This window comes from Amblyomma americanum, chromosome 7 (assembly GCF_052857255.1).
Source record: "Amblyomma americanum isolate KBUSLIRL-KWMA chromosome 7, ASM5285725v1, whole genome shotgun sequence".
NCBI lineage: Eukaryota > Metazoa > Arthropoda > Arachnida > Ixodida > Ixodidae > Amblyomma > Amblyomma americanum.
Window position 1 is genome coordinate 70,720,930 of NC_135503.1, and position 13,507 is coordinate 70,734,436.

Consider the following 13,507-nt stretch of genomic DNA (forward strand, 5'->3'; position numbering starts at 1 on the left):
GTTCATGATTATTATTATTCAGGCTCAGAAAGATTAGCTCTACACGACGCTGTACTTTATGTGATCATCGCCTTCATTACCTGATTTTCTGCAGCCATTTCTCACCCACTCGGACTATTTTTTAGAGCTGATACAGCAACGCAAGGAAAGATGCAAGACTGCTTTTTTAAAACTTTAAACAACTTTCACGTAAAGTCAGCCTAAAAAAAATTATGAAAGCCTTTTTTCTGCATATTGTTCAGCCTTAAGTGCGCCTATTTTCCCTCGGTCTATTCAGGTACCCTTGCGGTGCGCATTTCCATGGAGTACACCAAAGCGATTCCTAGCAGTTTCTTCCTAGCAGTGCTATAGACTTTAAAGTACTATAAGAATGCGTGCTGTTCTTTGATGTTGTTGCTTCATATATGGCTGCAAAAAGACTCAGAAAGCTAAGTAAAGTAAGCAGATGATCACACGCGGATAAGCGCCAAACCACTGCGCTAAAAATAGGAAGAGAAAAAACAGAAAAACTAAAGGGAACACTTATTCTCCGCCTTAAGGATATCATTCTCAGGCGATAGTGTAATAGCTTAATACCCGTTGAAAATAATCATTTAATTTGCATTTATAGATCCGCGGGAGTCTTCATACCCCTGCTGGCGCCAATCCTCTTCAATAGCAGGTGCTCCCAGCGGTGGGCCTTGAGCGACGCAGACTGTTCTCCCCTAGCGACCAATTATTAATTGCCACAAGCTACGGTGGTCAAGTTGCGATGACGCTGCCAGGGCACGTGACATAGGTGGCTCACGTGCCTCCTTCTCGCAGGTTGCTCTCTGGGGATCACCTTCCTGAGCCATGCCAGTGCTTTTTCGCTCACAACACTGATGTCACCAACGGCGACGCTGCATTTTCTGCTTAACTGGCCCTTAGCGCTATCGCGTTATTAAGTGCGTGCACTCTTTGTCAAGGTATATAGCTCAAGGGAGTTTCATTCTTGTCTACGCCGCGTTTTGCGATATGCGTGGCCAGCATTGAAGATAAGCTCCCGCCCTAAGTTATCCACAACTTAGAACCCACAAATGCAACCCGTCTTTCTTCACGTGCCTTAGAAATAGATCCTTTGGTATGCATATTTTTAACAAAGGCTTAGCATGCTTTCAGTGTGCCTTAGTGTTGTGTAAATTCTTTTTATTGTGTCAAGTCGGTGCTTATGCTCATTTGTGGTTTTAATATGTTGTTATAACGTGGTTGGTGGTTGTGGTTTAGTGCTTTAAAATAACGTGAGCTATGGGATGTTGCAAAACATTTTGAACATGTCGATGGCAATTTTAGGTGCATTTCGTACCAGCTGGACTATTGTCGAGAGGCAGCGGGAAAAGGAGCAAAATTTTGGATATCCGCAGACACGAGCAATGCGCTTCAAGCCTTTATTGCGTCATGACGTTGCAGTAGGTGGCGAGACTTAGATGCCGCTTTCAGAAGGTACTTTGAAGGGAGAGTCATCACAGTCTCACCTGAAATAGAAGCAAGGGAAAGAGCAGATATTTATTCGTTTTTTAAATTGACAACGAACGCCAACGGATCTATTTATTTTTGCACGATATCTCACGAGAGTTCACGATAGCATGCTCAGAATAGCAAGCTCACTATTGAACAAAATAATTCAAAACTCAGATAAATTTACGGTCATCTGTCACTTGTACCTTTCGTCAAAAATTGAAGGTGCCCTTGAAAAATGAGGTAGTAATCTTTAGTGCGCCGTAGAAGTGTACAAAACGCAGTCAACTACAAATCACCTTATCCTTGCCGATTACTTACAAGCAAATAAGTGATATGTGTTCTAAACAGTGAAGGCGCCAAGAGCACCTCCTCGTGGTACACCAGCACAAGAAAGTGACGACTAAGCTTTGTTGAGAACACTGAACCACTGGTGAACGGGACTAAAATAATGCACGAGCATACCCATTTTTAAAAGTTTAGTCTCTCCGTGAAGGGTGTGTGACAGTCTCCGCTGGAATCTTTAAAAGAAGCACTTTGTTTGGTATTACCGTTGCCCTTGCCGAAAGAAGGCCAGTGGAAACGGGAGCACAACAAAATCAGGCCACCCGTAGAGCGTAGGTGGTATATGATAATTAAAACTACACAGTACACCAAAAATAAAGAACGAGTTGGGATCCCAGTCCGCACAAATTGGGCAGTTTATGGAGAAAAAGAATTAACTTCATCAAGAATGGCGTATTAACTGGAGCGACGCTGGGGCTCAGAAACATGGCATACAACATACCATGATTAATGCATTTCTGGCATGTAAACAGGGCTAGAGAGTTTTGCAGTATGGAATGAACTTTAATGCTTGAAGGTGAGAAAAGGAATCTCTTAAAAAACCAATTTTCATCGTGGTCCCAGAAAAAAACGCATTTCCACCACGATGCAATCTGTAAGAGTTTTAAAGAAGTGAACATGGGTAGCCACTATTTCGCTCTTCCCACAGTAGCAAAAGTTTTCGGCATACCAACCTAATCCATTTATTATTAATTCCAGTTCTTCCCTACATAAGGATTAAACAGTCTGAAGTCTCCGAGCTTTTCTTATCCGTAGAGCAGCTGAGCATGTATAAATTCCTTACCGTAAGAGTGAAAAATACGTTTTTTTATTCGTGCCTATTCAGACTAGTTTGGGTTCTCAAGGGAAACATCAGAAGAGCGGTGGTGACAATCGAACACTGTTTGCTATCCGAAAGCAACTGAGCATCGGATAAGTTGCCGAAAACTATACTCAGGGATCAATAACAAGTTGGAAATGCAGGTCAGTGACTTAAAGCCCATTCACATTTCGCATTTTTTTTTGTTATCTGCTTTTCGCGGATCATCAGTTGAGACAATACAAACTATGAGGGAAAACAAGCGCTTGTCTTGTGTGTTCGTCCCTTTCCGTATTTTGGTAGCGCTCACCAATACCTTCAAGGCAACAATACCTTCAAAGAAAACTTATTCGCAGCATCAGCCTTTCTTTATCTTCTGCTAGCCGATGTGCTTTTATGCAAAAGGTGAAAAAATGTCGTTGTATGATTCAACAGGCCCGACCCGACTCAACTGAAGTTGCCTGCAATATTTTGGAATTTAACCCTGCACCTTTCCCCAAAATTTCTATAGCCCCGTATGGCATTCTTATAGACTTTTTGCCAACGCTAATGTGCGACATCATCAAAGCGCAGGAACCCATAGACATTAAAGAAGAAATTGCAGTCTTCTCGATCTTTGTAACTTAAAGGCACAAAACCACACACGCACACACACGAGAGAAGAGAACGGGACAGAGCGCCACTCACAACTGGTCTAATTTACGGAAACCACGTACATACATATATATACAGTCAGCCAGCGTTCTCTTATGCAAACTTATGGAAAACAGCGCAAACTGTGGCGAAAACGTTCCGGGCTTATGTTGTGCCCCTATTTCGGTTTTTGTGTTCCCGAAACCTTCTTTCGACTGATGACTCCCGCAGTACTGATAGTAATAAAGCCCATGCCGGGCTAAATTTTAGTGTTATTTGGGCTACTGATACGTTCTTGTCTTTAAAATAGCTGATGACTCACCATTACTAAATTAACAGCAGACGAAGTGCACTATTCAAAAGCCTAGGTCTGCCCCATTGGCTGAGTGTCGCTGTGTTTGATACATATAATAGCTGGCTATTGTTTTGCGTGCTTCGCTTGATACTTGTCGTTCAAAATGTGTCACTAGTGCTCTTATTATTCCGGTCCGGGTTGTTGCACTGTACACAACTGCGGGTAATAAAAATTAGACTTTCCACTTTTACGAGTTGCGAAAGGTGAAAAATGACGTTGTATGATTCAACAGGCTCGACCCGACTGAACTCAAGTTGCCTACAAGATTTTGGAATGTAACCCTGCGCCTATTGTCCGCAATTTCACCCACGGAGCATCGTTTTTGCTTCTTTCTGTCCTGCTATCAGTCCTTCGCATTTTCGCATCATCTCGTACACAAATTCAGAACTCAATGGTTTGGCTTATGGTTTATAGGGGTTTAAAGTCCCAAAGCAGCTTAGGATATGAGAGACGTCGTAGTAAAGGGTTCCGGTTCGACCGCCTGGGGCTCTTTAACATGCACTGACATCGCACAGTACACGGTGTTCTAGAATTTCGTCTTCATCGAAATGTGAGCGCCGCGGACGGGATCGATCCCGCGTCTTTCGGGTCAGCAACCGAACGCCATAACCACTGAGACACCGCGACGGCCTAAGACGTCAAATAGAAAGCCTTGTTTGTACTTTAATTCATCATCGGCTGACCCAACATCATTTTAGATTGATTAAAGAGAACCGCTTGCTAACGATTTTCTTATGTGTCATTCATAAACCGGTTATGTGACCACAAAGAAATAATAGATGGTATACTATGAGAAACTTATCAAAACAATATTGACCAAGTAACTTAAGCAAGATGTCTCTAAACTTACTGTCGCTCCCTCTTTGAACCATCTTTCCGTCTCAGGTGAAGGTACCTTCAAACAAGAGCCTTCATTCCGATGAAAATTCAGAGCCAACTCAAATTATCTTCAACGTCACTGAAGCCTAAAAGATCACGAACTTAACAAAAGCTGTAGGAGAGTGAATAAAACATTGAATAGACTCCTCCGCACAGTATCCAATAAGCCCTCCTTATCTTTTTTTGCCCTTATCTTTCACAGTGTAAACCCAAAGTAATTATCTTCAGGCTAGTCGGTCTTCGTGCTTTTCAAGACCCAGCAGCACTATAAACTAATAACAGAGACATAAGGGAAGAGCAGAATGGAAAGGTGCTGTCCTGACTGCTTATCTCTTTTGCCTTCCTACTCTGTTTTATGCTGCAGGGCGTCGTTTAACTGAATTTTTATCTTCATTTCTAAAAGAGAGGAGGGTGAATATTAAGAGAGAAAGTGAAAATTCAAGACATAGATCTGGGTATTGTGAACAGTTTTGATGCACACACATGCACAAATCATTGTTACTTTTTAGAAACACAAAAGTGAAACTACAAGTCCAAGCTCAAGAAATAAAGATATGAGGAAAATGTTTGTTCGCTATCTTAGGTTTTAGGGCGTCTAGCCAAACCCACAAGAGAGAAGTAGGACGGGCAGTTGAAATACTGCCACAAAATAAAACTGTCAACGAAATGAAAAATTATGAGAACGCCAAAGGCACTGCCCAAATTTCATTTAAAAAAAGTGTTCAATGCAGGAACAAAACACACAAAACGCCCATATGCTTACCGATAAGATTACACACTGAAGAACAATGGGCCCCAATACTACTGAATACCGCGAACATTCAGAAAATAAAATAACTGATTACAAAACAATGACAAAAGCACTTTGTACTGATAAAAAACATCATAAAGCCTTTGGACACTCTGTCTTCAGGGAGTGTGCATTCTTGGGTGCGTTAGCTATCCATGTAATTTTCTTTGATCGTTGTTCCATTTAGCTGAAAGTTTTATTCCGTACCAATATATTTATTTTTATTTTTCGGCACTTGAGCCCATTGTTTATGCACATGGGATGGGGAACCTTAACTTGCGTATTCCTTTTATTTTTTACCCATTATGTCGTATGTTGTGAAAATTTCATTTCACCACTAACCGCACAGCTTCCATCATTGCAAGTTACCGGACATTGTTTGAAGGTTACATCCTCTTTAAATTAAGCACATGCGCGCTATCATCAAAGGCCAGGACGTCGGAAGTCAGAGAGCTTGTTGGGCGGCAATAAGCCCGAATAGTCGAGATATGCTAATAACTTTTATAATGCATGCGTGTGAGGAGGGTCGTATATTGCATCCTCGAGAGTAGCCTTTTCCTGCTTTCATAAGTTTTATTGTTTTTCATGTGAACTTCCTATTGCATGTGCTCAAATGGCGCTGTAAACAATGAACCGATAACATTTTCTCAATAATGAGTTTATTAAGGAGTGAACATGATTTCAGCGGTCTAAGAGGGATTTGTCCTTCATTATTAGTATAAACGTTCTGCGGCAGCCAGGCCTATGCGCGCATAGTGAATAAAGCTTCTTAGAAAACTGTGCTGACAAGATATAAAGGAAAAATCAAATGAGTTTTACATTCCTCTAAGCTCCACTGCCTTACTCGATCCGTGGATTTAGCGACCAGCTCTGAATCCGTGAAGGAGCACAACATCCGTATCGGCCAATAAGAACTCACAGAGATAATACAGATAATACATTTAACCATGCTTCTGAGTTTCAACACCAAGAAAACGCTTTGTATCGACGATCAGAATAATCTATTGACTTTCCTCGCGGGCAGTCTCAATAAAAGTAAATTTATGAAGTTTATTTTTAAGGATTAATTTCTTTAAATATTCCTCTGTTGTAGATAATATTCAAAAAGGCCTCTGAAATAAGATCGGTGCAAACTTACTGGCCCTCAAGGTCTCCTATGAATACCTCGCATAACGGGACGTAAGCCGTCGCGTAGGAAACTTCCTTGAGTTTCTAGATATCACAGAGATAAAATTGTTTTTGCGTGAAAAGAAGAGGTGTTTCAAACAGGCACTTGTGCCCATGTTTGCCACAAAGGAGTATTTGGTGATTTATTACCAACGCAGGTTTCTGTTTCCTTGAATGCGCTCGATAGGAAACAGCATAGAATCTCTCGTGTATATTTAAACTGTTTCAAAGAGGTAAATAAATTTACCGGGCTGAGATTACGCCGTAGTCATATTATATATATATATATATATATATATATATATATATATATATATATATATATATATATATATACCATGCCGCCGGTGGGATCTGACACCACGACCTCCGAATATCGCGTCCGGTGCTCTTACCAACTGAGCTACGGCGACGGCTGTCCAATCTGCTGCTCTCGTGGGTATTTATGTTCATTGGGTGTAAGCGAACCTTGAGAGTGTTCACCAGCGCCACCCTCGACCATCGCGGCGGACGTAGCACGTCCTGTAATACCGCGAGCGTGACGTGGAACGTCATCTAATGGCGAGGGCAGAAACTGTGCGAGAGCCCTCTTAAGCTACCTATGGCATCAAGACTGCCCGAACCGAGACCCTCGATCGTTAAGCTATTAGCAAATAAGTTAAAGGAAATGAGGGGCCCGTTTGACAAACTTATGAAGGCAGCCAACAGTCACAAAAACCAAGGCGTACAGGGGAATGTTTTTTTATATGTTGTGCTTATCAGTGGGATATTATAGTGCTTAGATTAATAAATCGCTTAAAGAAAATTTTCTTTAAGCGATTTATTAATCTAAGTACTATAATATCCCACTGATAAGCACAAGGAGAGTTTTGGCGGAAAAATTGCAAGAACATTTCATGCTCACTAGAGATTAGAGGAAATTGGACTAAATGCTATCGCATTATATTCTTTAAGAATGCGGGAACGAAGGCCCCAAGGCTTGTTTAGCTCTGAGTCACTTGGTGCGTTGCCATGAAATTACCGTCACATGGACGGTGACTGTCCTTAAGCGGTTGATCTTGGTGTCATGGCTTTTAGCATTATATATTCACACTGTTTTACTGGTGCATACAATGATTGGTGATACATTTCTAAATTATCATGGAATAGGCGAAGCTGATTTACAGCAACGACGTTGAAGCCCTTGCCGAGGAAGATCAGGAAAAGTATGCGTAAGGAAAATCTAATTTCAAAACTATGTAGTCTATGGCACCTTTTTCTGCATCTTATAACGTAGAATGGTTACACGAAGCTCTACTCTTTTAAAAAATTGACAATTACAATGCCCTTCAGTGCAGCTACTGCAAATCAACGTCCACCAAAAAACATAAGTCACAGCGGACCACTCTGAACCAAACCTCTGAAACGTAGTCCAGTGGAAGGCCGACCTTGGAGCAAAACATCTTCCTAATCGTTGGTGCCAACATCGACCCAGCACAGACACCACGTACCGGGCGTCGGGTTGACACCCACATTGCATTCTGTAGCGCTGCACTCTAAAACTGGTAGTCTCTGAAAAGGAGTAAACCCGCTTCCAGACTTTATTTAGCAGCTATCCGCTACAGCTCAATTCCTTAAGGAGTAAAACGCGTCCTTCGAGAGTACGGGAGATAGTACCACTGCTCTGGCTCTTCCTCGGACGCAAAAAAAAAAGAGTTCAAGGAGGCTTGTCCAATCTGCGCTCGCATAAAGCGCCACAGCTATAAGGTGACCTGCGACCGGAACCTCTCGCAATATATTTCCATCATTGGTTTCACTGAATGAAAAGTCAAGATCTTCGTCTGAGTGGGATGAAGAAACGAGCATATAGCAAAGGCTGTTCATAAGCAATATCCAAAGAAGGTAGGTACTTTTCGTACATCAGGAAGAGACGAGGCTGGCTCCTTAATGTCACAGTTTGAGAGAAACTGTTACAGTTCTATAGCTAAGAGAGGACATTTTATGCACTTCTGTAGTACAGTTCCCATATCCCTACATCTGTTTCAAAACACCCATTTACGGAACAAAAAACCTTCCAGAAACACGTGACGCTTCTGGTCAAGGAAAACATTGCCGCAAAACCCCCGAAAATATTTATTATGCGTAGCTAAAATCCAACTGCAGACTTAATATCACGGTGATACAAGGGACTCAATGCTCGAAGTGAAAGCGATTTACCCTATACTGCGGTTTTCAATGGTGGAACAGGACGCCAGCGATCACCATTCAAGAAGATTTTGTTTATGAGGTTTATCGCCTCATAGCAACTGAGGCTATGGCATCGCTGTCGTGGAGGGCTCCAGATCATTTCGAGTACCTCTGATTTTTGGCATGCAGTTTCAGAGAACTGCATCGAACCTGTGTCTTGACCATCAGCAGCCCAGCACCATAACAACTGAGTCACGGCCATGGCTTAACCGTTCACGAAGAGGGAAACTTAAACGTACATCTCATAAAATTGCTTGAGAATGAAGATTTTCTGTGCTCTGCAGGTATACTTCGAATCGTTTTCTAGTTTATTCACCTTCCAGTCATCACTCTCATCATCGTCATGATACCGTCCACTGCAGGGCGAAGGCCAATTCCCCTTGTCCTGTGCCAACTGAAGCAACCTTATCCTGCAAATTTGTTGATCCACCTACCCACCCAAGTTTCGGAAGCCCCCTGCTTGTACCCTTCCCTTGGTATCCAGTGCGTTAACTTTATGATCGTTTCTAATATTGCATTTCCATTACCGTCGCATGCGACAGGAAGTTTGAAATAGAAGTATGAACTAAAAAACTTTGGAGAAGATGACGAGAATGACGATAGGCATGACATGTATTAACCCAAGAACAAAGAAGATGAAGAAGAGGTATTCGGTGAGGTGGGAAGAGATGATTGGTGGAGAAGAGAAGACGAAAACGACGACGACAAAGATAATGTGTACCAACGCCAACGTTATAAAAGCGCGAGGGATAGCGTGACATGAGGGGAGGGGGGAGAGAAACAGAGAAGCGGAGGTGCTGGCGGGTCAGGAACACCTCGGCGGGAAGAGAGCAACGCCGGCTACTGCTCTGGTGATCTCGAGGTCTACGGCGTCGCACTGTGAACTTCCTGCCGCTTCTGAGCCAAGTTCGGGGTGTCAACGGCTGACGCAACCACCTGCTACGGCCAGGGGTGCCTCCAGCGCTCTTGCTACACATCCGGGTGGTGCCCACGACGCCTCCAAGGGCACTTGGATCGGGAGCTTGTACGATGCCACCAACGACGCCGCCAGCTGCGCCAGCTTGAGCGCTTCGACCTCCACCTCGACGCCAGCTACCTATATGCCACTGATCGGACAAATGCAACGCTTCATCAGCACCGAACCGGGAGCACGAACTCCGAACACTAGTAGACTGGGTGTTGCCGGGCAGTCTGTATTGGTAGTCTGTGTTTTGTGTTAGTTTTGTTAGATTTGTGTGCTAGTGTTTGTGTCACGTGGGGTGTATTAAATGTACGTATGTATGGGTGCACCTGTCGCCTAGTTCATTCTCTCCGCCCAAGTGTTCTCCGGGGATCCGTGGCAAAGTGGCGAGCCTGCCAAGATTCATTTTCTTGTTTCGTTTGGTTTTGTCTCAGATCTTTCCAAATCTCTCGACGGCAGGAAGTGCACGGTGCGACACCGTAGAACTCGAGATGATCGGAGCAGTAGCCGGCGTTGCTCTCTTTTAGCCGAGGTGTTCCTGACCCTCCGGAACCACCGCTTCTCTGTTCTCTGTTCCGGATATGTGGTCACTACCTTCACTAGTACACGCCGTCCATTACGATTTCCAGCGCCTCGCTACCAATCGTAAACTGCTGTTCCTTCCCGAGACTGTTGAACATTCGTTTTCAAAATAGGAATTTTTAAACCCACCATTTTGCTCAGCCTTTCTAAATGATTGTTAATGCATTGCAAGTCATTCCCTGAGTGACTCAGCAAAGTAATCTCATCTGTCTTTCAAAGATTATTAAGGTACTTTCCGTAAACGTTTATAGCCAGCTAGGCCATTCTAGGCCATTCGATACCTCCAGTAAAAATGCGGTGAATAGCAAGATTCTGTCTCCAGGCCTGACATCCTCCTTATTGAAGTTTTATTGCTGCATTTATGGAGAACTATGGTGGCTTTGCAGGTGTTTTAAATATCTTCCAGTAATTTTACATAAGGCTCATCTCCACCCTTATTCCGTAATGCCTGCATTACTGCTGAGATTTCTACTGAGTAAAAAGCTGTCTTGCAGTCTCTGAAACCTATATATAGCAGTTGGTTATACTCTGCGCATTTCTCTATCACGTGGTTGACTGTGTTACTATGGTCTGTTGTCGAGCCCCCTTTACAAAAACCTGCCTGACAATTTGCTTGACTTCAACCTATGGTTGTCCTCACTACGTTAGCGATTACCGTAGTAAATCCCTGTTGAAGACAGAAAGTAAAGTGATCGTCCTGAAATTTTTTGTTTCCTTGCCATCATCTATCTTATAGATTAAGATTATATTAGCGTTATTCTAAGTTGCCGGTGTACTCGAAGCCTTAAGGCCTTGCTTGTATAGGATGTCGAGTTTTTCAATCCCAATGTGCTCACCGTCCTTCAACAGATCTGCTCTTACCTGATCCTCACCAGCTGCTTTCCCCTTTTACATTGCTCCTGGGTCTCTCCTTACTTCCTATTTTGTTTCTGGTGGGAAGTTCAATTGCGGCGCACTAATGTCTCTCTTGTGAACTCCCTCGTTACATTGGCTACTTAATAGATTTGTGTAGAACTGTTCGGTTATTTTAACCAACTTATCCATATTCCTAGTAACGTTCCCGTCCTTGTCTCTTCGCGCTTAAGATTTTTGACTGTGCCTAATATGCTCTTCAGCGCTTTTATGCTACCTACGTTCTTTTGAACGTGCTCGATTATATCCATACGATGCTTCCTTATGTCGGTTACCTTGCGCTTATTCATTAGCTTTAAGAGTTCTGCCATTTTCATTCTGTATGTAGCGTTAGAGACTTTCGTGGTTTGGCTTTTCGTAATCATATTATTCGTCTCCTGAGAGAGCTTCCCGGTATTCTTTCTAGCCACCGACCGCCTACTTGTACAGCAGACTGCGTAATGATAGCTGTGACATCGTTTATTACTTGAACAAAAAGATCGTCGTCCTCAGTTAAAGTAGAATATCTATTTTGCAGCAAGATCCAGAATTTTTCTACTTTCCACTTTGCCGCTAACTCGTTGATAGGTTATATTTTATCCTCACTAGTTTATTCCGTTTCCGCTTCAGGTCCAGCCTATGTGGAGACCTTACCATCCTGTCCTCGCTACAATGAACTTTTCCAAGCACCTTCACGCCCTGCACGATGCCATGGTGAGCGCATACTATGATCTGTATTTCATTTATTTTTAGTTTCAGCACTGGAGGCTCATCCTCGATCGCTTGCTGTTCTTCCGCATACGGACGAAGTTATTCATAATCCATAAAATATTCCTATCAGCGAACTTTGCTAATAACTTCCCCCTGCTATTGCTCGACCCTATTCCGCAGTGGTCATCTGCCTTTACTCCCGTCAGCTTTTTACCCATTTTCGAATTGAAGTCACCCATCAGGCGACTGTTTTTTACTTTGTTCATTTCCTATTGCAGGTCCCCATAGAAGCTTTTCACGTTGTCATAATGGCTATATGTAGGAGCGTAGCCCTGCAGCTCCTTTAGTTTGTACCTCTTATTAAGGCTAAATACAATAACTGACACCCTCTCGTTAACATTAATTAATTCCTCTATGTTCCCTTCTATATTGTGATTGAGGAGGAAACGCATCCTTAGTTCTTGTCTGTCGCCTAATCCATGATTGCATAGTTCGTGACAACACTTTTCAAAAATAATCAACTGAAATAATTATATTTTGTTACACTAGTTTCTTGTGCGCGCGTCCTCTGGCCCGCAGCCTTCAAAGGCCTCTGAAATTACTGAATGCTCAATTAGGGAGACCGTGATTAGGCGCGCAACCAAAATCGCTGCGAAACGCTGGCAACTACGGAACTAATAGACGAGTGCCTATACCAAGAGCTAGTGTATCTGAGTTAAGGGGGCCGACGTGGTGTTAATAGTTTTATGCCACTTTTTTTATCCTACCGACGTGGCAATAGTGAATTCCTGCCGCACGTACTTTTGCATCGTTCTCCTCATTAGCACCCCATTGGCTGAGCCCGATGCGGCTGCGCATGGAGCACCGAACTGTTCAATGTAGTTTACGCGGCAACTTGGTCTCTAAATGGTTCAAGACAGAGGTTCGAGCAGAAATTTGCATCTGTATTGAACTGAATCTGCAATAACTAAATGATTCAGTAGACCTCTGGGAACGCAAACATTACACATGCTTACTCCTAGTAATTAACGGTATAGATGTTTAGTCGTAGTATTAAAGGAGCACTTTAATTTAGCGATTTGCGACATGGTCGAATAAATTATAACTGCAATATATTTTGCCATCCTAAACAGTTCTGGCGGGCAGGAAAGTTCGCGAAGACAACAGTACAAGTCCTCTTTTTGCTTTGTCTCCATCTACCAAATATTACCTTGTTTACTGTTTTCAAAGTCCTTGATATTCTATGGGAAATAGAAATTGAACTGGAAAGTAATATTCAATAGACTGAAGCAATCAGGATGAACTGTCCTTAATATACGCTAAGGCTTGACTTTATTCAAAAGATTGCCGTTCCATAAATTGATGTCGATGCAATGGGACCGCGTCTCTTCTTTTGTGTGTGTGCGTGGGGGGGGGGGGGGGGGGCACAGGTACCAGAAAGAAAGACGAAGAAGGAAAAAAAATACTGCAATAGAATATATAATCTCCGAAACAACAATCACTTTTGCGGTATTTTCTGTTCAGCATCAGCACTGCGTACCGGGGCGAAGTGCAAGAGCAGTACATTCTTTCTAATAACTTCAAGGGGGTGCATCACGCTAAGAACATATATCACGAATTAATTGCGGCACAAACGTAATTCCTTCAATGCAAAACAAATGAATTCGCACAGAGTTTTTCATTTAGTATAGG

General features: G+C 42.8%; 1 protein-coding gene across 2 annotated transcripts in view; it reads right to left on the minus strand.

The window, feature by feature from the left end:
• Nucleotides 1-1,392: 1,392 nt before the first annotated feature.
• LOC144097211 (uncharacterized) overlaps nucleotides 1,393-13,507 on the minus strand; it is a 38,203-nt gene continuing 26,088 nt past the window's right edge. For both annotated transcript variants that reach the window (XM_077629964.1, XM_077629963.1), the window contains exon 6: nucleotides 1,393-1,493. In XM_077629964.1, coding sequence (XP_077486090.1) covers nucleotides 1,399-1,493 — 95 coding nt within the window. In that variant the 3' untranslated portion in view covers nucleotides 1,393-1,398. The remainder of the gene's footprint in view (nucleotides 1,494-13,507) is intronic.